At 41.7% G+C, this 26,141-nt stretch overlaps 1 protein-coding gene across 7 annotated transcripts in view; it reads left to right on the plus strand.

The window, feature by feature from the left end:
- The first annotated feature begins 22,433 nt into the window (after window positions 1–22,433).
- Window positions 22,434–26,141, plus strand: part of BICDL1 (BICD family like cargo adaptor 1) — a 104,261-nt gene continuing 100,553 nt past the window's right edge. For 4 of the 7 annotated variants that reach the window (XR_015242279.1, XM_086681828.1, XM_086681830.1 and 1 more), the window contains exon 1: window positions 22,434–22,954. Coding sequence is in view for 6 of the 7 variants with exons in the window: in XM_086681828.1 (XP_086537954.1) it covers window positions 22,526–22,954 (429 nt within the window). In the remaining variant the exon portion in view is untranslated. The remainder of the gene's footprint in view (window positions 22,955–26,141) is intronic. The other 3 variants (XM_086681826.1, XM_086681829.1, XM_086681827.1) reach the window with 3 other exon arrangements.

The following is a 26,141-nucleotide window of genomic DNA, read 5'->3' on the forward strand; positions in this document are numbered from 1 at the left end:
CACATTTTGTTTATTCATTCATCCATCAATAGATACTTGGGTTGCTTGGCCTTTGGCCATTGTGAATCCTGCTTCTCTGAGCATGAATATATGACTATCTCTTTAAGACTCTGCTTTCAATTCTTTTGGATACAAAGCCAGATCTAAGATGTTTTTGTCTAAGACAGGTTTTTTTCTCGTTAGCTTAATTCCTTCTAGGCCCAGAAAGAGGCGAGAAGTAACTACCTACTGTCTTCTCAGGGAGACAAATCTTATAGATCAGAACACTCTGGTAGGATCAAGTTGATGGATATCAAACCTGGCTCATGATTAATTATGAGCCAGTATATGCCATGCAACAGTTTCTGCTTTTTCTACCAAAGGGAAAGAAACCATCTGTTAAGGAAATTTCCCACACACTGCTTGAACTGCTTCACCTTTTGTATCCCAACTGCCAAGGTTAGTTAATCACAAACAGGACTTTGAGAAATAGTTTCTATGATGAAAGAAATTCAAGCACTCAGGGGGCCAGCTCATTACTGTGCTGAAGCCGATAGAGTATTTTTGTGATGATAAGGGGAAAGCCGGGGGCTGACATGGGAGAGGTAGACACAAGGAGGGGAGGTTAGGTGGAGTTAGGAAACAATTTTGCTAAGAATGTAATAGTACATCATTTTGTGGGCCTAATTGTAGTAGGCTAACACGATACTGGTTTCCTCTGCCATCCAAAAGTAGAGCCAAATTGGTGTAAAGCAAAGAAGTGATGACTGTTTCATAAAAGCAAAAATCCTCTTTAGATTTTATTTTGATTAAAATAGGTACTGGGACACGTGGGTGGCTCTGACGGTTAAGCGTCCAGCTTCAGCTCAGGTCATGATCTCGCAATTTATGGGTTCGATCCCCACATTGGGCTCTGTGCTGACGGCTCAGAGCCTGGAGCCTGCTTCAGATTCTGTGTCTCCCTCTCTCTGCCCCTCCCCAACTTGCTCTCTCTCTCTCTCTCTCTCTCTCTCTCTCTCAAAAGTGAATAAACATTAAAAAAATTTTAAATAGGTACTAATGGGGGCGCCTGGGTGGCTCGGTTGAGCATCCAACTCTTGATTTCAGCTCAGGTCGTGATCCCAGGGGTCATGGGCTCAAACACTGCATCAGGCTCTGCACTGAGCGAGAAGCCTGCTTGGGATTCTCTCTCCCTCTCCCTCTGCCCCTCCCCCACTCATGCACACATGTGTGTTCTCTCTAAAAAATAAATTAAAACAATTTTTAAATAAAAAATAAGTACTAACGTTCAGTCTTTCATAAAAGTGAAGTGGCATAAAGCAAACGTTCAGAGAGCAGGGGAAACCTGTTCTTGAGATGTCAAACAACAAGAATGAAAAAGTGCATTCCTTATGAATTTTTAAAAGCAACTCAGGCTTCTGGTCTAGAACCTATAAATTTGGAAGAACACATACACTTCAGGGTTTATTTCTTCTGTTTCTATTAAAGTTAAATCCAATCTGCATGACTCAAACCAAAAGTTAAAAGCGGCAGCAGATGTCTTTTGAGCTTTTCTTCATCCCAGGTAGCCAGATGAAACAGGAAAGTGATAAAAGTAAACTTAAAATTCAGAATTCATTTTCTTAAGGAAATTCTCAGCTCTAAAACTCACCCACACAGAACTGTGTGCAAGTGGATAATTGATACTGAATATATTAATAGTGGAATCATAAGCATGCTTCCTAAAAATAAGCAGAACTGTACCACAGTGATCGGGAAGCAGCCTTCAAAAATAAATAACAGAAAGAACTTTCTACCATAGACCACGCATTTTTAATGTTCATTTGAAATAACATTAGATAAACTATGCTAGACACTCCCAAGAGTATGTTCTGAAAATATCGATCAACCCTAAAGATCATGTTCAATGTTTAGGAAGCTGTAGAATAACTGAAGTTGGTAACTTTACCCCCTTGGAACACTCTTTTTTTTTTTTTTTTATGTTTATTTATTTTTGAGAGAGAGAGAGAGAGACAGAGACAGAGACAGAGACAGAGCGTGAGTGGGGCAGGGTCAGAGAGAGAGAGGGAGACATAGAATCCGAAGCAGGCTCCAGGCTCTGAACCATCAGCACAGAGCCCGACGCGGGGCCCGAACCCACTGACTGCGAGATCATGACCTGAGCCGAAGTCAGTTGCTCAACCCACTGAGCCATCCAGGCACCCCTGAAACACTCATTTTTATGAGAGCAATTAAAAATTTTTTTCCAATGTTTATTCACTTTTGAGGGACAGAGCACGAATGAGAGAGGGGCAGAGAGAGAGGGAGACACAGAATCTAAAGCAGGCTCCAGGCTCTGAGCTGTTAGCACAGAACCTGACGTGGGGCTGGAACTCATGAACCGCAAGATCATGACCTGAGCCAAAGTTGGCGCTCAACTGACTGAGCCACCCAGGCGCCCTATGAGAGCAGTTTTAAGTGATACTGTATGTTTTCAGTTTGGTGCAATGATTCTCTATCTTAAATGATGTCTCTGATGTTCGTTTCATTGAAAACAAATTGGCAGAAAATGATGTGAAAATGTTGGGGTTCAAAGCAAACAGTCAAGAAATAATTCTTGAGACTTCTTCAATGCAAAAAGGTGGGGTTTTTTGTTTTTTGTTTTTTGTTTATTAAAGCCCAGGGACAGGACCCGTGGGCAGAAAGAGCTGCACTAGGGTTGTGACATGTGACTGATTATATACTTTCAAGTTGGGAGAGGGGTTGGGATAGCATAAGTCTCTAAGGAATTTTGGAAACAAGGTTTCTAGGACCTTGAGGAGGCTAGCTATTATTAGGAAAGGGTTATTTATTACTGTCTAATAAAACCTTATTCATGAATGAGACCCTTCAGAGGTACATCAGTGGGCCATATGCTTGGAGGATGATTGCTAACATGTATCTCAGGAGGTAGAGATAAAAGAAGTCTCTAAAAGAATTTCTTTATGTTAGAGTAGACTTACAGGATCCTGGACATTGGGATAATGTTAAGCTAAGATTGCCTTTGCCATCGAGGCAGCTGAGTTCCTAGAGGAAGTTCACTACAAGTCAAGGACTTGTCAATGGGCTACAAGTAGCAAAGAAATTTAATTTTTTCTTTTGCCTTTGCTTCCCACATCAGAAAACAATACAAAACAAACAAAAACCCAGGGCACCTCTGACTTTCTCCATAGTTCTCCCTTTAATTGGTCAAAACAGGGACAAATGTAAAACTTCCTTTCCTTTGTTCCCTTTGGCAAAGACAAGATCATCTATAATTTTCAAAAGAAGCTTCACTAGTAAACACAGGAAGTACCAAAAACAAGAAAAGAAAAAAGCCAAGTTGGAAAATATAGGTTTCCAAGTTTCTGATTCTATAAAAGCTTGCTAGCTGACTGAGACAGCTGGTTCTGATCTGACATCCTGCTCAAACAATTTCCTCTTTATTTCTCTGTTCTTTCTCCTCTGGCTCCTATATTTGCACCCACCCAGAAGAAGGTTCCACTCACTCAAAATTTCAAGGGAAAAGTTAATGGAAGATAAGTGAGGTTACTGATATGAACTTTTGTAAACAATGAACTTTTCTCTCTTCTCCAGGTGGCTTCAACTAGAAAGGCTTCCCCAGCCCTAGGAAATGGTCTGGGCCTAATTTCTTAGAGTAACAGTTTGTGGTCATATCTAATTTGGAATACCTATTACACAAGAATCTACTGAGCTTTCACAACCCAATTGAAGTCCTAGAGACTTAATCTTAGCTTTAAAGTCGAATTCTACGGGTGCCTGCATGGCTCATTCAGTTAAGCGTCCAACTCTCGATTTCAGCTCAGGTCATGATCTCATGGTTCATGGAATTGAGCCCTGTGTAGGGCTCCATGCTGACAGCACGGAGCCTGCATGGGAGTCTCTCTCTCTCTCTCTCTCTCTCTCTGCCTCTCCCCCACTCATGCTCTGTCTCTCTCTCTCAAAATAAATAAATAAACTTAAAAAAATAAGGTAAAATTCCATTTGTATGAAAAGAAAATTAATTTTTTTTTATCCTGGAAGTTGTAACTATCTTTGATATAAAATTATATCCTTCGTTTTTTACTTTTGAAACTTCCCACAACTGAGACAAACCACATTGATCTGTTTTTTTGACATCTCAAAGAAACCCAGTTATCATATTAACTTAAGTGTTAAATTAAGGGCAAAAACTTGCATTTTCAGAAAGTTTTCTTTGATTTGAATTAAAATCGTCAGTGCAATCAGAGAGTAATTGAACCTTACTGTGAAGGTTAATTTTAATGTTTATTTGATTTATTTTTGAGAGAGAGAGAGAAACAGAGCATGAGTAGGGGAGGGATACACAGAATCTGAAACAGGCTCCAGGCTCTGAGCGATCGGCACAGAGCCCCTTGTGGGACTCGAACTCACAAACTGTGAGATCATGACCTGAGCCGAAGTTGGACGCTTAACAGACTGAGCCACCCAGGGACCCTTGTGAAGGTAATTTTATATGTCAACTTGATTAGGTTAAGGAATGCTCAGAGAGCTGGTGAAATGTTATTTCTAGGTGTGTCTGGGAGGGTGTTTCTGAAAGCGATTAACATTTGAATCTGTAGACTGATAAAGAAGATTGCCCTCACCAATGCTGGTGGGCACCACATAGTTTGTTGAGGGCCTGAACAGAATGAAAAAGCAGAGGAGGAGTGTATTTGCTTTTTTTTGCTTGAGCTGGAACATCCGTCTTCTCCTCTCCTCAGGCCTTTGAACTTGTCATGAGACTTATACCAGCAGCTCCCAATTCTCAGGCCTTTGGAATTGGACTGAATTACAGCAGCTTTCCTGGTTCCCAGCTTGCAGATAGCAGATCACGGGACTTCTCTGCCTCCATGATCACATGCCAATTCCTACAATAAACATCCTGTTCTATATGTATCTTACCGGTTCTGTTTCTCTGGAGAACCCTAATACAACCACTTTCAGTAAAATAACCACAGGGTATGGTATCACTTATCTCAGGTTGAATAATTCTATCGACTCACATTTTCTCGTAAGTTCTGTTTACCAGTTGTTTAACTGTACCTTGTGATTCTCTGAACCATCTGCTAGTTTGGGCTTTGTATATGGACTCATAATTAAAAAGTAGCAAAGTGGCTAGTGGCTAGTCTTTCTTCTTGCTTTGGGTCCCCTGGACCAAGCGTGGTTTGCCCCAGAAGAAACAGCCTGTGTCTGTCGTAGGCTCAGATCAGCTCCAGTTCATATTACTCTTCTGCCTCTGGCCCCAAACTACCTCATACTTATTGTTGAGCAGCTCGCCTTCACCTGAAACTCCTGGTTTAGCCCAAGAATTTCCCTAGTCTCACCCAAAGTCCCTCAAATCTCTTAAAACCCCTTGAATTCACACAAGAGCAGAAGTTCTCTTTCTGTAATGGCATAGGATTCTTTAAAAGGACAATGGAGAAGAGGCACCTGGGTGGCTCAGTCAGTTAAGCATCCGACTTCAGCTCAGGTCATGATCTTGCGGTTCGTGAGTTCAAGCCCTGTGCTGACAGCTCGGAGCCTAGAGCCTGCTTCAGATTCTGTGTCCCCCTCTCTTTCTCTGCCCCTCCCCTGCTCACACTCTGTCTCTGTCTTTGTCTCTCTCTCTCTCAAAAATAAACATTTAAAAAATAAATAAAAATAAAAGGACAATGGAGAAGACAGTAGACCTGAGAGGTGGCATCAAATAGGCCTCATATGACCCAAAAGGTTTTTTTTTTCTTCCCTATAGGCCAATCTCAGTCAATTAAATTCTACAATTTAAGAGTGTTATGTAGGATGTTGGCACTACATTTCTGGGAAGGTTAAAACATATATATATATATATATATATATATATATATATATATATATGTGTGTGTGTGTGTGTGTGTGTGTATGTATATATGTGTATATATATGTATATATCTGTGTATGTTATATATATATAACATACACAGGTATAATCATTATCAGTCATGACTTCACTGGCATCAATAAATTTCTCATATTGGCCACAGTAACCCTGCCAGGTCCTAAGAACTTGCAAAGTGGGTTATGTGAAGGCCAGTGCTTGGATTACTGCCTGTGGGGGTGCTGGCTTTGTCTTGCTATAACAGAAAATCCTGTAGGTGTGAGGTGCTTGGAAGCAAAGGGATGGGCACCAGAAAAAGAGGTTAAAAACAGGCAACCAAGAGGGACACCTGAGTGTCTCAGTTGGATGGGCATCTGACTCTTGCTCTCAGTTCAGGTCATGATCTCACAGTTCATGAGTTCACCATCAGTGCAGAGCTTGCTTGGGATTCTGTTTCTCCTTCTCTCTGCCCACACCTGCCTGTGTTCTCTCTCTCTCTCTCTCTCTCTCTCTCAAAATAAATAAATAAACATAACAGTTATTTTTAAAAATAGGCAACCAAGATAAATCATTCACAACTTTGCTTGACTTTGAGAATAAGAATTATGCAGATTCCAACAGAAAAATGTGTTCTCTGCAAGGTCAGACTTTTATAAGGTAAGAATATCTTGGAGAATTTTCCATTAATAACAAGATCAACCCTTACATAGTATTTATTATGTACAAGACACTGTTCTGAATACTATGAAGTTACTTATTTTAATCATTACAACAACTTCATAAAGTAGACACTATTTTAGTCTCAACTTTCAGATAAGGAAACTGAGGTTCAGAGATATTCGTGGCTTGGCCCTGGTCTGTGATCTGAAAGATAAGAAATCTTAAAGGCTTGATTTTGCCAGTACGTAAAGAGTAGGTCTATATTTTTTAATTGGACTCACATTAAGTAGAGTTTACTAAGTCCAACGTTCAAGACGTATATGCTAAAATATTAATTAATGATGAGAAATTTAAACTCTCAAAGACCACAATGCGGAGATTGGCATGACTAAAGCATTTCCCCTTTTTTAGTCAGAGAAGCCAAATTATAATCAGAACACAGCTTAAGGGGGCACCAGGCTGGCTCAGTCGGTAGAACACGTGACTTGATCTTGGGGTTGTGAGTTCGAGCCCCATGCTGGGCATACAGATTACTTTAAAAAATGGGGTGCCTGACTTAATTTGGTTAAGTGTTCAACTCTTGATTTCGGCTCAGGTCATGATCTCGCCGTTTGTGGGTTCGAGCCCCGTGTCAGCCTCTGTGCTAGGGGCGCAGAGCCTACTTGGGATTGTCTCGCTCTCCCTCAATCTCTCTCTCTCTGCCCCTCCCCGGCTTGCACTCTCTCTCTGTCAAAATAAATAAATAAACATTAAAAACATTTTTTAAAAATAAAACAAATAACACAGCTTAAGGAACATATCATTAGAACAAAGAGAATTAGATAAATGAGCTAAAAAAGTGTCCCTCAGCTTAGTTTTTTAGACACACTCTGCCCTTCCTGGGATAGTCTCACCAATGACTCTGTAATACTAGAAGTCCATTGCTGAGCCATATTTTAATAGGACTCCTGATATTTACCCCTGTGATGCTCCTTTTTCTTTGCTTTCAAATAGACAAACTTGTCTTCTGATAGACATTTTTTCGAGAGAGAGAGAGAGAGAGTGAGGGGGGAGAAGGACAGAGAGAGAGAGAGAGAGAGAGAGAGAAAGAGAGAGAGAGAGAGAGAGAATGAATCTTAGGCAGGCTCCATGCTCAGCACAGACCCCAACTCGGGGCTCGATCACACGACCCTGGGACTATGACCTGAGCTAAAATCAAGAGTCAGGCGCTCAACCAACTGAGCCACCCAGGCACCGTTGATAAACAACATTTTTAAAAATTGTGTTGAACCCCTGAATTCAAGCCTTGCTCTGACTTAGAAGTGAACGTAGCTCTCTATTCTGAGACACTATCTCTGTTGTACCACAAACAAGTCACGTTTGTAGACTTCCCAGAGCCTGGCACAGTCATTATACAAAGGAAGCCCTCAGTAATGTTTGTTGAAAGAGAGTGAAGGAATGAAAGAATAAATGCACCTTAATGTCAGATGACCTAAAAATAGCTCTCTCATCGCTATGGAAAACAGTATGGTACTTCCTCAAAACATTAAAAATAGAATTACCATATGATCTGGCAATTCCTCTTCTTGGTATACACTCAAAAGAATTGAAAGCAATTTGAAAGGACTCAAAAAGATATTTGTACACTCATGCTCATAGCTGTGTTATTCACAATAGCCAAAAGGTGGAAGCAACCCAAATGTTCATCAACTGATAAATGGAAAAACAAAATGTGGTCTAAACACACAATGGAATCTTATTCAGTCTTAAAAGGGAAGGAAATTCCAATAGATGTGACAACATGAATGGGCCTTGTGGACATTATGCTAAGTGAAAGAATCCAGTCACAAAATACTGTGTGATTCCACCTATTTGAGGTACCTAGGGTAGTCAAATTTGCACAGACAGAGAGTACAATGGTGGTGGTCAGGGGCAGGGGAGAGAAGGGAACAGGGAGTTAGTGTTTAATGTGTAGAGTTTTAGTTCTGCAAGACAAAAAGAGTTCTACAGTTGGATGGTGGTGATGGTTGCCTAACAATATGAATGCACTTAATGCCACTGAACTGTACACATTAAAAATGGTTAAAATAGTAAATTTACATTATGCATATTTTACCAAAACTGAAAAAAAAGCAAAAAACAAAAACTTAAACAAAACAACCAAACAAAAACCTCTTCCAGGCTGATTCATGGCTTGTATTTTTAAACCTGAGATCTGTTTCCACAAAACCAATATATCAACTCCCATGTTTGTCCTCATGTAGGGCAATGGCTTGTCCTGTTGAATTTCATTCTGTTTAAGACTTTGTATTCTATGGTAACACTGTATCAGTTGTGCAATGTGGCACAGAGCATTTAAGTAAAACCACATACCATATTGTCCCTACGTGCCAAGTAAAAGAACAGACTTTCAATCAAGAAAATGAAAACACAATTTGTGGTTGATAAAGCAATTCGATAGTGGGTCAACATCTTACCATACCTGGGTTTTGTTTTGTTTTGTTTTGTTTTGTTTTGTTTTGTTTTGTTTTAGATCTGCAAGGAAACATCTACCAGCTGAGTGCTGTTGAACAAAATCATTATAGGATTAGCAGTTTCCTGACCCACTTACTAAAAAAAGCTGAATCACTCAGTTGAGACCCCAGGGAAATGCAGATTTATACCTTTGACGTATTGCTTGGTTTTTCTTCAAGTAAATTAAAATCTGTAACCAGTTTTCGAGTCCTTGCCATCTTCTCTCCTTTTAATTGGGTAATTTTGTATGTCTTCTGACTATAAGCCTTTGCAGACTCTTGATTTTTTTTTTAATGCAAATGCATAATAAAACATGCATATAGGTTTCTTCTCTGAAATTATTTTCTAAGCCCATGAGGAAGGCTTGCTTCTCTTCCTAATCCTTTCCTTTATTAGACTGGGGATGGGTGGGTGGAGCGGGCTGTCAGGAAGAGATGTCCAACATGCTCTGCTATAGATGGGACTCTGGAAAGATGGGGAAAGTGGTCACTCTGCCCACAGTCACACAGGCCCGGTTAAGGAAAGGAATTTGCATTTCCAAGGCAAGGAGCCATTTCCTACCACCAGGTCTCCACCATTGCTTTTCCAAATACAGAGAACAACTTTTCTCCTCCTGTCAAGTATTCTAGTCCTTCTCTTCCCTACCCAGCGTAACTTCCTATAAGAAGCTTTCTTCCAGATGAAAAAACTCTTCCTTTTCAAGCCCATTGATATAATTCCCAACCCAATATCTCATCAACCACTCACTCTTATAATTGCTATATTTATACTGATTACATACTTGTCTTAGGCCAGATGTCCTTGGCCATAGCCAAATTAAAGGACCTAATTCTGTGATTAGCTCTCTTTTTCTGGTTTTCTGTTCCTGGCAATAGCACCATCGTTCTGTTGCCCAGGTTAGGGCATCTCTGCATCCTCCTTCCTCGCTCCATACCTGAATATCCAATCAGTCTCTAAATCCTAGCAATTCTTTTTTTTACAACCTCTCTGACATCTTTTTTCATTCCACTGTACCTTCCACCGAAACTCTTCCAGCAGTAGCTGGAGTTCCTGATTCCCAACCCCCACCTTGAGTTCATCCTTAACACCAGGGCCACATTAATCCTCCTGAAGTACAGCTTTATTCAGATCACTTTCCAGTTTTAAAATCTCTAATTGTTGGAGCACCTGGGTGGCTCAGTCGGTTAAGCGTCCAACTCATGGCTCAGATCATGATCTCACAGTTGTGAGTTCCAGTCCTGTGTTGGGCTCTGTGCTGACAGCTCAGAGCCTGAAGCCTGCTTCCAATTCTGTGTTCCCCTCTTTCTCTCTGCCCCTCCCCCGCGTGTGTGTGTGTGTATATGTGTGTGTGCGCACGTGCACATGCGTGCTCTCTCTCTCTCTCTCTCTCAAAAATAAATAAACATTTTTTTTAATAAATAAATTAGGGGCACCTAGGTGGCTCAGTCGGTTCAGCCTCAAACTCCAGCTTGGGTCATGATCTCATGGTTCAGAGTTCGAGCCCCATGTGAGGCTCTGCACTGACAGCTCAGAGCCTGGAGCCTGCTTTAGATTTGGTGTCTCCCTCTCTCTTACCCTCCCCTGCTTGTGTGGCTGTGTTCTCTCTCTCTTGCTCTCTCTCAAAAACAAATAAATAAACATTTAAAAAAATAAATAAAAATAAATACAATAAAATAAAACCTCTAATGGTTCCCTGTTGTCTTTGATTTAATGTTCAATGCTAGACAGATGGAAAGACCACCAGTTTATAAGCAACTCCTAACTCTGCCCTTGACTGCTTGCAAGATTTTGGGTAAGACCCTTACACTCTCAGAACCTCAGTTTCTTCATCTATAACATGTGGGTAAAAGTACCCATCCCTAAGGGTTGTTATAAGGTTTAAGGAAGATAATGGAAGCCAATCCTTTGGCTACCCATAGTAGGCACTCAGTAAAGGCATCTTTCCTTCTTCCTCAAGTCAATGTCAACCTACCCTTATCTTCACAACTTATTCTTCCCCTATTTTGCTATTCTCCTGGCCTCTGGGTTTTTGAAGAAGCTATTCCCTCTACTTTGCCTTGGCTTCCATATTTGCCCATGGAATCTTCTATGTTCTTTAAGGGCCAATCTCACAAACTACTCCTTGATCAGTTTTGTCAAATATTGTCAGTGGCATGCCAAGAGGAGGTGAGAGAATGCTGTTATTAACACTGTACAATTGCCAGGTCATAGTGATAATAATAAAAAGCACACTGACTTTTCAGTTTTGCTTTTTTTTTTTTTAAGTAGGCTCCACAACCTATGTGGGGCTTGAACTCACAACCCTGAGATCAAGAGTCAGATGTTCTACTGACTGAGCCCCCCAGGTGCCCCAAACTGACTTTTAATTTTAAGCCACTGTTATCTAGCAATCTCTCCCTTCTCTGAATTCCAAAAACTATATAGCATAATTTTTAAGGTGTTTCATATACTATTTACTATAACTCAATACTACTTACAGTTGACCCTTGAACAACACAGGGGTTGGAAGTGCCATCCCCCAGCACAGTCAAAAATCTGTGTATAGATTTTGACTCCCCCAAAACTTAACTACTATTTGTCTACTGTTGAGCAGAAGGCTTATATATAATATAAACAGTCAATTAACACATTTTTATATGTTATATGTATAATAGACTGTATCATTATAATAAAGTAAGCTAGAGAAGAAAAATGTTACTTAAAAAATCATAAGGAAGAGAAGATACATTTACAGTACTCTACCGTGTTTATCCAAAAAAAATCCACGTATAAGTGAGCCCACGCAACTCAAACTCATGTTGTTGACGCATCAACTGTATAAGTATAGTTATTTCTGCTCATGTTTTCTATCCTTTATTAAATTGCAAACTTTTTGAGTACAAGTATCATAGCAAATATGCCTCCGTTTCCCCTTTATAATAACCAAACACCACAGAACAATAGCTGTTCTGAATAAATGAAGAGCTTAATACAAACTCTACAAACTATGTCAATATGGAACAAATCCGGCATCCTGAAATCAAGATTCTTTTTTTTAAGTAGGCTCAAGGCCCAGCGCAGAGCCCAATGCAGGGCTTAAACTCACAACCCTGAGATCAAGACCTGAACTGAGATCAAGAGTCTGTTGCTTAACTGACTGAGCCACCCAGCACCCCCAACATTCTTTTTTAACATTTTATTGAGTGAGCACTGACTATGTACTATGCAATGTCTTAGTGCTTCATATGCATTATTCACTCGTTATAAAAATGTATGAAGTCCCTACAATATGCTAGGCAGTGTGCTAAGAACCCATTAGTGAACAAAATTATTATTTTTTTTTTTAATTTTTTTTTTCAACGTTTATTTATTTTTGGGACAGAGAGAGACAGAGCATGAACGGGGGAGGGGCAGAGAGAGAGGGAGACACAGAATCGGAAACAGGCTCCAGGCTCTGAGCCATCAGCCCAGAGCCCGACGCGGGGCTCGAACTCCCAGACCGCGAGATCGTGACCTGGCTGAAGTCAGACGCTTAACCAACTGCGCCACCCAGGCGCCCCAGTGAACAAAATTATTTACTTGCACAACGCCTGGTGGTCACAGAGGTTAACTAATTTGCCCAGGGTTATTAAGCTAGTAACTGGTGGAACCTCAACTTGAAACTGGGTCTTCCCCTAGAAATCATGTTCTTAACCACTATATACATATGTGTGTGTGCGTGTGTGTGTGTGTGTATTTCCTCTGGTGTAAGCTATAGGCAAGTCACAGTGAGATTGGCGAATGCTCAGTCTGACCACACCGTCTTACATAAGCAGTGATGAAATCCTCCTTGAGGATAGGGGTCATGTTTTCATAAATCCCAAAGGTCTCAGATTTTAATACCAAATCCATAGCAGTTCCTGATGGTTATTCAGTAAATGCTTTCTGGCCAACTGCCTTGATACCTATACAATCCATTGAATTTTTTTATAATATGGGAATTAAAAAATTAATTCACCCATAAAAAATATTTAACCACCAATAAAAACTTATTTCTCCCAATCACTGTCAATTATCAATTAAATTATATTAGCTGACACATTATTCCAGGTATCTTCTGAGAACACATATTTCACATATTTCATACTTACACATATACTCCAGACACAAAATAGCTACATTCTGTAGGACATGCAATGAAATCTTGGCGCTTCAGAAAATGACAATTTCTCTGGTAACAGGAAGATACCATGAGGCCTACGAAGGCTTTTTACTAAAAGCAGAAGGACAGTGGTAGCAATGATAACACAAACCATGAAAAATAGATTAATAAGTTATTTTACCTACCCACCAGCAGAAGTTTTCAGTTGGCCTGACAATGATGATATACTATTTCTACGGTCAGTTTCCTCTAAATAGACCAAGAAAAATAAAGGGGAAAATGGGGGAAATTCACTTAAGAAACAACATTAGTATGAGCAGTATCAATAGGTATAAATAACTTGTCTGCCAACAGATTAAACCAGAATGTGATGCAGAAAGAACAAGACATAACAAATGTTTGGCAAATTCTCGAAATGAAATAAAAGTAAGAAATGTCTAAAAATAACTTCAGATGAATAATATATATGCAGCAAAACACATCAGCAGTATGTTTAGGGCTAAGATCACTGAAAAGAAGCAGGAAAATGTAAACATCAAGGAAATTAAATCACATGTCTTTCTAGGTGTGGGCTTTGGACAAACCAAAAATAGCCAACTTTTGAATATCATTTTCTTTTTTTTTAAGTTTATTTATTTTGAGAGAGAGAGAGAGATACAGAAAGAGAGAGAGAGAGCAAGCAGGGGAGGGGAAGAGAGAGAGAGAGAGAGAGAGAGAGAGAGAGAGATAGAATCCCAAGCTGTCTCCCCACTGTCAGTGTGAAGCCTCCCACGAACCGTGAGATCGTGAGCCGAAATCAAGAGGGGGATGTTCAACCGACTGAGCCACCCAGGAACCCCTGAGCATCATTTTCTGATGAGTTTGGGAAATGAAGACATTATTAGAAGACGGAGGGGAGACTAGGGAGTAAGTCAGTCCCAAACAGTAGAGGTTTTGCTGTTGTTGTTGTTGTTGTTTATTTATTTGTTTGTCTAAGTGGTATGGCTCTATGATGGGCTGGTTTCCCCGTGGGAATTCCTAAAGGCAGCCCAAAACACCCTTGGGCTCACATCATAGCCTCTCTTGTGCATAGCCCATTTACATCCTCTTCAGGCAATAACGTGGTCAAATTTAGAAGCCTGTTGTTTGAGATCAGCTTCTCATCCTCAGTACTATGACAATTTAGGGACAGATAACTCCTGCCGTGGGGCTGTCCCTATGCATTGTAGAGTGTTTAGCGGCATATCTGGCCTCTACCCACTAGATGCCAGTAGCAACCCCCATTCCCAGCTGTGACAACCAAAAATATCTCTAGATCCAAAATCTATAAAGAACTTATCAAACTCAACACCCAAAAAACAAATAATCCAGTGAAGAAATGGGCAAAAGACATGAATAGACACTTCTCCAAAGAAGACAACCAGATGGCCAACCAACACGTGAAAAAAATGCTCAACATACTCATCACCAGGGAAATACAAATCAAAACCACAATGAGATACCACCTTACACCTGTCAGAATGGCTAACATTAACAACTCAGGCAACAACAGATGTTGACGAGGATGCGGAGAAAGAGGATCTCTTTTGCATTGTTGGTGGGAATGCAAGCTGGTGCAGCCACTCTGGAAAACAGTATGGAGGATCCTCAAAAAACTAAAAATAGACCTACCCTACGACCCAGCAATTGCACTACTAGGTATTTATCCAAGTATTTATTTATGTGTCAGAAGGGACACAAGCACCCCAATGTTTATAGCAGCACTATCAACAATAGCCAAAGTATGGAAGGAGTTCAAATGTCCATCGATGGATGAATAAAGAAGATGTGGTATACACACACACACACACACGCACGCACACACACGCACACACACACACACAATGGAGTATTACTGGGCAATCAAAAAGAATGAAATCTTGCCATTTGCAACTACGTGGATGGAACTGAAGGGTATTATGCTAAGTGAAATTAGTCAGTCAGAGAAACACAAATATCATATGACTTCACCCATAGGAGGACTTTAATAGATAAAACAGATGAACATAAGGGAAGGGAAACAAAAGGGGGCAAAACATAAGAGACTCGTAAATATGGGGAACAAACAGAAGGTTACTGGAGGGGGTGTGGGAGGGGGGATGGGCTAAATGGGTAAGGGGCACTAAGGAATCTACTCCTGAAATAATTGTTGCACTATATGCTAAATAATTTGGATGTAAATTTTAGAAAATAAACTTAAAAAATAAATAAATATCTCTAGATATTGTCTGATGTCCCTAGAAGGGGCAAAATCACCCCCAGTTGAGAACCCCTGGTTTAGAGAATGAGTAGATGACCATCCAGCCCAACTTCGTACCATATAGATGAGGGAAGCAGAGCCCAAGCACACTGAACACCTTGCTCAAATGTACACAGCTGGTTAATGGCAGATCTCAGCCAGGACCTCCAGATTATCACTTTCAATACCTCCACTATACCCCAACTTTAGTCATTTGCATGCCACTGTGATTTCACCATACCCATTGCCACCTATATTATAATTTCCTAAATTTGAGTTGGCTTGTTTTTTAACTTAACACATTTATTTTAAAAGGAAATAGGCATGTGAGGGGAAAAAAAAAAAACAAACATTAAAGTTAAGAAAGATCATGGTGTCAGAGGGAAAGATCTGTGCTCAGTTATTTTACACATTTGTTTCTTTATCAAGCACCCACATCGTGCCTACCCTGTGCCTGGCGCCATTTTAAGTGCTTTCCATGTATGAAATCTTTTTGTCTTAATAACAACCTTATTAGGTAAGTATGATTATCCTTATTTTATAAATGAGGATGCTGATCTAGGTCCCAGATCACCCAACTCATAAGTGGCAGAAGTGGCATTCCAGTCCAGGAAGTCTAGCTCAGAATTCCATGTTCTTAATCAGTAAGAGGAAAAGTTGGAAACATCTGATGAGAAAGGAGAGATGGGTTTGGGACTGAAAACAACAGTAGCCAGGAAATAATGGGGAGAGGTACAAAGGCAGGGGACCCAAGGAGCTAGACAAACCCTTGGGAGAGGGGAACTCGCACCTGGAAAAGTGGGCAGGAATGGTGGTGGGAAGGGGCAAAAGCTGTGGGGAGAGGGCATCAGAGCAGGGGCAAGATGAGACTTCAAATAAGTAGAGTAGCAGGCACTGAGAGAAACAAGCTGTTTGGCAGGGTGGGAAAATGGGGAGGCTGGAAGTGGAAATTCAGGCAGAATGTTAATCTGGAGAAAAGGTGAAAGGAAGGGTGGGCTGGGGATCCAGGTCCAGGAGAGGACCCTGGGAGGAGTAAGAGGAAAGATGTAAGGAGGCTGTCAAGGTGAGAACCTAGAAATGGGAGGGATGGCTGGGGTCTAGGTGGGGCTTGGAAGGGGTCCCAGCCGGGCAAGCTGAGGCACCGTAGTGGGGAGCAGAGAAAGCACACTCCCACACCAGGCAAAGCCGACACTGGTAAACGCCAGCCACTGAAGTTAATGTTTTACCCTTAAAAATCAAGTTGAGAATCACTAGGGGTGTACACACCACATTTTGCAAAATGTTGAACCGATTCATCTCCAAAAAATATAAAAAGCTTTTGGGTAACATTTGAGGAATTTTTGAGACTTTTATGTTCCCACGACTAGTTCATAAATAAAATATACAACTTAAAAAGCGCACACACTCTTGTAATTGCTGAATGAAAATACCAAGCACAGAACTGCTTTATCACATGTTTTGCCAGTTCTTCATGCTTCTTCAACACTTGACTTTTCAAAAACAAATTTTCTGGAAAATGTTTTGTCTTTTACACTTTCTAGTTTTTGCTGGATCAAGATATTAATAAAAATAAACAACTTGGGGGAAATTTGGTGAGTGTTGGCATATTTGTGAATATCAGGATCTCTAAAGAAAGACAGTTTCATGGTTTGCCCTTAGTTGCCTCAGGGCAGCGCAAGAGCTCTTATGCAGAAATCCATTTATGGGAAGCTAAGATGGGTCGTACCCAAGTTCAACCAGAATATTGAGGTACCAAAAGCAACGCTGATGCAAATATATTTAAGGGAATATATAAATGATAAAAAATGTAAAGTGAGACATAGTAACTAAGGGGAAGCACTTTAGGGTCAGACAGGTCTAAACCACTAGCATTACAGTATCATGTAGTAGTATTTATTGGTGTTAAATACTAGCATTATGAAGTTAGTGTGAGGATTAAATCAGATGTCATATAAAGGATGTAAGGAATGTAATGCTAAATATATTTGGGATACTATTCTAGTATGAAGCAGAATAAACTAAATAATAAGCTTCTTAGAAGCCTGAGAGTTTTCATAACTTTGCTTTGAGGAGTTTTGATTCCTGGCACTAATTTCCATGTAGGCAGGTGCTTGTTCATTCTTCTAGGTCAAGGCTGACCTAAGGGATTTTGAATAGCTCTAAATCAACAGCTCTCAGAGTGTGATTCGCTAACTCCAGAAAGTCCCAAAGACCCTTTCAGGGAATCTGTGTAATAAATTTTCATATTTTTATGATTTCAAAATTTCCTGTTTTCATAATAATTGCAATGATAGTATGTCTAACTTTGTTGATAATAGCAAAATTAATTTCTTAATAATACTAATTGTCTAATAACTATTTTTGTTTCTCACTATGACATTTGCACTGCTGGTGCAAAAGCATTGGTGGGGAACACTATTGATACCTTAGCATGAATCCACACAGTGGTACCAAAGTTTACTGTTATCAGGGTGCCTGGCTGGCTCAGTTGGTAGAGCATGCGACTCTTGATCTCAGGGTCATGAGTTCAAGCCCTACGTTGGGCATGAAGCCTAGTTAAAAAAAAAAAAAAAGTTTACTGTTATTCTTCACTACCATGTGCTCACAGGAAAACAAAAACACAAACAAACAAAAAAACACACACCTAGTTTCACTTAGGAACGTTCCTGATGGTGCAGTACTTTTATTAAATCCTGACCCTTGAGTATAAACTCTTTTTAGTATATGTGCTACCGAAGTAAGCATGTACACATTTTTTAAAATATTCCATGTCATGAAATGGGAAGTACCCATAAAGCACTCTGCTGCATACCTAAGTACAATGGTTGTCTTGAGATAAAGCACTTGTACTACCAGTTGAGTTATGAGCTGAACTAGCCATATTTGTCGTGAAACACGTTTTTCACTTAAATGGATGACTGACAAACTGTGGTATTTAGGTGTGCATATCTGGCAAATGTTTTCTCAAAAATTCATGAAGCAAGTCTGTTACTTTAAGGAAAATAATTGATAATACTGTTAGCAATGATGAGATTGGAACTTTTAAGTGGAAATTAGAATTTTGAAAACCTCATATCCACCTCTGTGAGTTTGATAGTTTGTTGATGCTTAAAGACTTTTCTGATGAGATCAGTGATTATATTAATGACTGTGATTTTTAAAATATAGTATAATGACATATTACAATATTTGGAAGATCTGTATAACTCAGTGAACCGATATTTTCCAAATGACCAATATATGCTATTATAGAATCAATCATACATGGGTATAATATACATTCAAAATGAAAGATAGATCAATGCATTTCCTTGATATGGTTTTAGATTCCACATTGCAACTAACCTTTAAGAAGCTATTACTTGTTGGGGCGCCTGGGTGGCTCGGTCAGTTAAACCTCTGACTTTGGCTCAGGTCATGATCTCACAGCTCCAGCATCAGGCTCTGTTCTGACAGACAGATTCTGTGTCTCCTTCTCTCTCTGTCCCTCCCTGGCTTGTGCTCTATCTCGCTCTTTCAAAAAAAAATAATAAACATTAAAAAATAAAGAAAAAGAAAATTATAATTATTGACATACATTAAAAAAATAAGCTATCACTTGTCGAGTTTTGGTGTAATATTAAATAAAAATATCCCAGTGATCTATAAGAGCTATTAAAGTATTCCTTCTTTTCCCAACTATATCTTTGTGGAACCAGATTTTTTTCACATATTTCAATCTAAACAAAATGTCACTACATTGAAAGGAGAAGCAGACATAAAAATCCAGCTTTCTATTATTAAGTCAAACATTAAAGATATTAGTAAAAAAGAGAAATAATGCCATTCTTCTCATTTTTTAAATTTGGGAATATATATCTATTTTTCATAAAATACATTATATTAACATGTAACAAATTTATTCTACGTATTTTTAAATTTTTGAAAAACTTTTATTTTAGAGAGAGAGAGAGAACATGAGCAGGAGAGAAGGGCAGAGGGAGAGAGAGAGAATCTTAAGCAGACTTCCTGCTCCACATAGAGCTCTACACAGGGCTCAATCCCACAGACCTAGGATCATGATCTGAGCCAAAATCAAGAGTCAGATGCTCAACCAACTAAGCCACCCAAACACCTAAGTATTTTTTAATGAATTAATATTTTTAAATTTTCTCATTTTAATTTTTACTATGTAAGTAAATATATATCAAAACCTATATAAAGCTTTTTGAGATCTTCAATAATTTTTAAGAGTGTAAAGAGGTCGTGAGACCAAAAACTGTAGGAACCACTATTCTAAATAGTTCTCCAAACTTGAGCTGGTCTCCTTTGACTGTTTATTGAAAGACAGTGCTTAGGACAAAACTACAATAGAAAATCATCACCTTCTAGTTCATTTAGAACATTGTTTAGGAGAATCTTCAGGAGCTAGAGTTAGTTATAATTTGTCCTCACAGTAACAGGTAAGTCTAATAGAGTAGGGCCACTGAGTTCAAGAAAGGCAAGTCAGAGACCTTTCAGGAAAGATAGGCTGCCAACTCTGCATCAAGGAAAAATAAAGAGTTGACCTCACCTCCCTTTTTTTGTACACCTATATGCCTACATGCTATTATCAACAATGTAGATATTAAAGTTATATGCTTCATTAAAAGCATTCAAAAGATTTTCCCCCCTCTGAAACTCCTTTTGATTAGGAATCCTGTTTGCTCTTGATATGTGTGTCTCTATAAATAAATTAGGGAGAAACTTGTCCTTTTGTAATAAAAAAGATAAAAGAGTTGCAGTTGGGTCTCACCAGGGGCCCACAATTTCTGCTCAAGAGGGTATAATAAAAAGTGTTACAACTGGGATGCCTGGGCGGCTCAGTAGGCTGAGCATCCGACTCTTGATTTCAGTTCAAGTCATGATGCCATGGTTGGTGGAGTCGATGACATGCATCGGGTCTACACTGGCAGTGGGGGAGCCTGCTTGGGATTCTCCCTCTGCCTTTCTCTCAAAATAAATAAATAAACTTTAAAAAAAAAAGTATTAGAAGAGTCCACTGCTGCTGGACTGGTACCATGATCAACTTCCTAAATTTAGCTCTAAGATCAATGTGGGAATCCCTCAGTTGTCTGCCTCCTTTTCAATCAACAAGCAAACAAAGCCAGACTTGAGGTTCAGTCTGAGAGTAGAAAGTCATGTATATACCTGAATATTGATGAGCTCTGAAGTTAATAAAGAATAAAAACCAGGAGAATCCATTTGACCCATTTCAGCCTCTTGGTGTCCTGAAATTTCCGTCTCACTGTGATGAAAAGAATCAAGGTATGATCTAACTCAAAAGAGGGTTGTTATTCAAGAGTAAAGGAAATAAATAGGGAGCTAGTCTAGCTTCAGATGGGGTTTTTTTCTGAAAATAGACAAGAGCATCACCAGTGAGGTCAAAGCAAGAACTGCTTGGGGTCTCCCAGTAGGCTCCTCAATTATTGTTTTCATCATTGCAGTGAAGCTTCCTGTTACCATTTTCTATATCCACCCAGGCCATCTTGGTCAAAAACTACTATTTATCTTCCTCGAGACTTCTCATGCGTGAGGAAAGTAAAGAATAATTATCTACGTGAACCCTGGAGTCAGCCTGCCAGGATGTGATCTATTGTAATGATCTAGGCAGAGAACACCTCTCGAGGTCTCAATTTCCTCCCCGTAAAATCGAAAGAGTGACAGCACTTTATAAGGTTCTTGTTAGGACTAATCGAAGATAATGCATACAAAGCATTTAGCACAAGACGCGGAACATACTAAGTACCTAATAAACAAAAGTCATTATCACGGCGATTCTTTGCTTCATATTCCCATCTGTGAGCAGTTTTTTTCCCGTTATTTCTCAACATAACTCTTTCTTTCGGGGCTGTTGATCTCGGAGGCCTCTGGTCCTTCATATCCCTGAGTCATCATCATTAAAATGCCGGATTTCTTAAGTCATTCCTCCCCCTCCTGCTCGCTAGGGCTCCCTCTCCTGACTGCTTAGCTTTGGTGAGGGCCCAGACCTAAATTCCGTGACCACGAGTCTCTGTCGGGACTCGGCCTTGGAAGAACATCCCCAGTCCTCTTGGAGACCACCTGAGGTTCGACAAAACTGATCCCCACCAGACTCTGAGAAACGCTCCAGCCCAAGAGTGGCGCGAGCCCGGAGGCGGGGCCTCGCACGGAGGTGAGAACGAGGCCAGGGGCGGGGCTGTGCTCCGAGGTGAGCGCGAGGCCACACCCCGAGGTGAGGGTGCTGGGGGCGGGGCCACATCCGATGTGGGCGCGAGGCCGGGGGCGTGGCCGCACCGGGGAGCCGCCCGAACCATTAGGGATGCGCCAGCCGCCTCCCCATGCGGCGCGCGCAGCCGCCCCCGGGCTTGAGGCAGCGCAGGGGTTAAGGTCGCCGGCGCCACCTGGGCGCCGCTGAGGAGACCCGCGAGCCGGCGAATCCCGCGCGGGCGCGGCGAACAGGTGCCCGCGCGCGTCAGGCGCCGGCAAGGGGCGGGGAGAGGGGGCGCGGCCGGAAGCCCGGGGCGGGGTGCGGCCGGCCCGGTGAGCGGGAGGAGCCGAGGGAGGCAGGAAGGAGTTCGCCCGGCTGCGCCGCGCGCGATGTGGAGCCGCCGCCTCGGCGCCTGCAGCAGCCGCCGCCGCCGCCGCTGCTGCTGGGGCTGCCGCCGAGCCGAGGGACATGGAGCGCGGCTGCAGAGAGCGGCCGCCGGCAGCAGCAGCAGCGAGCGTCGCAGCGACAGCGGAGCGCAGCCCGCCCGGTGAGGCGCTGCCCGGCCGGCGGCGGCAGCGGCAGCAGCAGCAGCAGCAACAGGGCGGCTGAAAACTCGGCGGCAGCGTTCCTCGCAACCTCCCCTCTCGCTTCGCCGCCCCCCGGTCTTCCCTTCCTCAGCCTTTCCCTTTGCCACCCCCTCCTCCTCCCTAGCGCGAGCCGAGCAGCTGAGCCCCGGGGGCGGCGGCGGCGGCGCGGGGGGGGGGGGGCGCGTGCCGCCGGCGCGGGGGAGGGGCGGGCCGGCGCGCGCCGCGCCCAGGGCTCGCGGGGACCCGAGGGGCGCGTGCCGCGGCGCGGGGCGAGGCGCGGGGCGCTGGGCGGCGCGGTGGGGCCCCTCCCCCCTGCAGCCTGGCGCGCGCCGGCCGGGCCGCACCGCTGCGGGCTCCGCGCGCGCGGGCCATGTCCGCCTTCTGCCTGGGCTTGGCCGGCCGCGCTTCAGCACCCGCGGAGCCGGACAGCGCCTGCTGCATGGAGCTGCCCGCAGCGGCCGCGGACGCAGTCGGGAGTCCAGCCGCCGCCGCCCTCATCTCCTTCTCCGGGGGCTCCGGGGAGCTGGAACTGGCGTTAGAGGAGGAGCTGGCGCTGCTGGCGGCCGGGGAACGGCCGTCCGACCCCGGGGAGCATTCTCAGGCCGAGGCCGGGCCTCCGGCCGAGGGGTCCGGACTGCAGCCGCCGCCCGCCCAGGATCCCGAACTGCTGTCGGTGATCCGGCAGAAAGAGAAGGATCTGGTGTTGGCGGCCCGGCTGGGCAAGGCGCTGCTCGAGAGGAACCAGGACATGAGCCGGCAGTATGAGCAGATGCACAAGGAGCTGACAGACAAGCTGGAGGTGAGGACGTCCCTCGTGGGATGGGTGGGAAGCAGGGAGAGCCCTTTCGGCCTTGGGCAGCTTCAGCTTCGGGAGCCACCCACCCTACTCCTTCCTTACTCACCCTGCCTTAACAGAAAACCACCTGGAGGGAGGGGTCGGGTGGAGGGTTTCGAATTATCAGACCAGGGCAACATTGAATCCACCTGACTTCAGCAAATGGGTCCACGCACCGCCCCAGCCCCGCTGTGGGCCATTCTATATATGTACTGTACACAGCGTCTAAAATAGAGCTTACAGTATGACTAATTTATACAGCGCTGAGGTGATGTCTGCACACAGAGAAATGAGAAAGTCGGGAAGCATTTAAAATATGCTCCAGGTTTTCAGAGTAGTTAATCTCTAATCAGGGTGTTAGCCTTAAAGCCTTCCAGTTTTGGCGTTAAGGCCTCCAGATGCCCTTGTCTTAACTTCCCGGCAGCTCAGAGTTGTGGGAAACAAGTGCCCCTCAAGGAGCTTTATATAGCCTTCAAATACTCAGGGATTAGGAAATGTGGTTCCATTGCAGAAATCAGGCAAGCCTGGGCTCGGCATGTGACTGTTGGTAGTGGATTTAATTTGGACCTCGGCATTTATGTGTATTTTGTATTTAAACAGTACGCTTTTTTTTTTTTTTTTTTTTTTTTTGGGTCTTCTGGGCCTCATTCATGCGATTCGGTGGCCAAATGCAACCCATGAGAACCATGTTACTTTAACTATTATAAATACTTCTTAAAGTGTGTAAGATTTCTGCCAGTTTTCTGTATCAAAGTCTTTTGGAGCTATGCCTGTTTGTTTTCTTGCCCTTTACTGGGAAAGGGCCTTTAAAGTGGTATGGAATGCCAGCCTTTGTAAAAATTAGAGAGCTTTTTTTTAAAAAAGGGGGTGGGGCATCTGTGGCATTGGAGACTAGCTTATTTTTTTTTCTGCCTGTGCATTTACTGTTGTTACCCAGTTTGGTTGCAACCAGTTCTTTTTATTCTTAGTTACAAGAGAATAGTACAGTCCTGAATAAGGTCTGAAATTGACCCTAGTCTGCTTCCATATCACTGCTGCTGGTTGAACAGTCAGAATATAAGTCCAGAAACTTTTCTATAATAAGATTTAAGTGTGTGTTTGTAGTCTAGGGATGTATCAAAAGTAAATCAGGGAGAAAAAAGGAAACCAGTTGAGTGCCCTGTAGTTCAGTTGGCCTGTTAACTGGGTCTGCCAGTTGATGAACTCCTGAGATACCTCTCTGAAAAGTGGTTTGTGAAACCTATAGGTAGACTGCCAAAAAGCACCCAGTGAATTGAAGTGTTTAGTTTTCACTGGAAGTAGAGGTCTAGAAATAAAAGGTTTTTTTTTTTTTTAATGGGATTTAGTTACATGACTCTATATAGAAGTACTACTGTAGAGATTTATTCTTGTGATTTGAAATTCCTTCAGTGAGGGACTTATTGAAGAAACATTGTTATCAGTCAGTTTGATTAGTGATGGATTTCTGAGTAATCCTGAGTGTGCAGTTACACACACCCTGGATTCCATGTGGAGCCCTTATACATTTCTTCACAAAGGAAAAAGATTTAAAAATTCTATAACAAGAAGGGTTCTATTGTGAAAGAATAAATTACCTTTGACTTTTTGCTATTGACCAAACAGATGGTAATAAAATATTTTAAAGCTCTTAAATTAGTTTTTAAAATCATCATTCCTCTACAGATCACCATATTGAACTCTAGCGTATATTTTAATTTCTGGGGGCTGGTTGCACAACAGTGTGAATGTACTTAACACTAAGCTGTACACTTAAAAATGGTTGAGGTGGTAAATTTTATGTTCTATATACTTACATTTTAAAATTTTGTTTAAAAAGCCAAATATAGGGGCTCCTGGGTGGCTCAGGTCGTGATCTCGCGGTCTGTGAGTTCGAGCCCCGCGTCAGGCTCTGTGCTGACAGCTCAGAGCCTGGAGCCTGCTTCGGATTCTGTGTCTCCCTCTCTCTCTCTCTGCCCCTTTCCTGCTCATGCTCTGTCTCTCTCTGTCTCAAAAATAAATAAACATTAAAAAAATAAATAAAAATAAAAAGCCAAATATATTGATTGTTACTGAACATGAGTATTAGAGGGTTCAGTTATACTATTTTTTTCAAGGTATATTTCAAAGAAGATTATCATGAACAATTTTTAGTTTTTTTTAAAAAAGCACATTTAAAAAGATCCCATAAAGATATTGTCATTAGTTCCTTGTTAATTCTTTTAATTCTTACTAATATGAGAGAGACAAACCTAATAGAGGGCGATTCATTTGATACCTGCAAGTGAATTTTCCTTTCAGCATAAATTTTTTAAAATATTTTTTTTAAGTTTATTTTGAGAGAGAGAGAAAGAGCACAAATGGAGGAGAGGCAGAGAGAGAGGGTGAGAGAGAATCTCAAGCAGGCTCTGAGCTCTCAGCACAGAGCCCATCATGGGGCTCAAACTCACGAACCATGAGATCATGACCTGAGCCAAGATCAGAAGTCAGATGCTCAATGACTGAGCCATCCTGGTGCCCCACCTCTATATTCTTTAAGCAGCCTAGATTTTAGCATGTCTGCTTAGGGACAAAATACTTTATAAAGTTTAACACTGCCATGCTATATTTTCAATTAAATTAAATACTTAAGGGTAGAAAACTAGCCTTTTAAAAGCATTTGTAATTTTCCACAAACTGTCAGTGGAGCAAACACATTTTCTCACAGGTTGGTTTGAAAGATTAACACTTGAGGGGACTCTGAGAGAATGTTGGTTTCACTGTTAAATAGTGAGACTGGTCTTGTTTTAATCCCCTCTGTTCCCTTATTCAAAACTGGCACCTTTCTAACCTCAGGACCAATAAGCCATTGTTAAGATTTTTTTCTACCTATTTGTTAATATCGAATACCTTTCCAGTTCTGTGTGCCAAACCTAAGATTTTGTTTTGTCATTTAAAATATAAAGTACTTGATCTCATACTGCTCTCTTATTAAAGGCACACTCTTTAAAGTCTTTAATGGCTTAAAGATTAACATAGAATTTTTTTGGCTATATATCTCTTAGGGTTAAAATGGAGATTCAATTTAACTTAAAATACTGGAAGATTGTGGTCATTTTTTTCCACTCTTAAATTGACTATATTGTATTTTATTCATTCACTGAATTATATTTTC

Source organism: Puma concolor, chromosome D3 (genome assembly GCF_028749965.1).
Source record: "Puma concolor isolate L17-30 chromosome D3, mPumCon1.1.hap2, whole genome shotgun sequence".
Classification (NCBI taxonomy): Eukaryota; Metazoa; Chordata; class Mammalia; order Carnivora; family Felidae; genus Puma; species Puma concolor.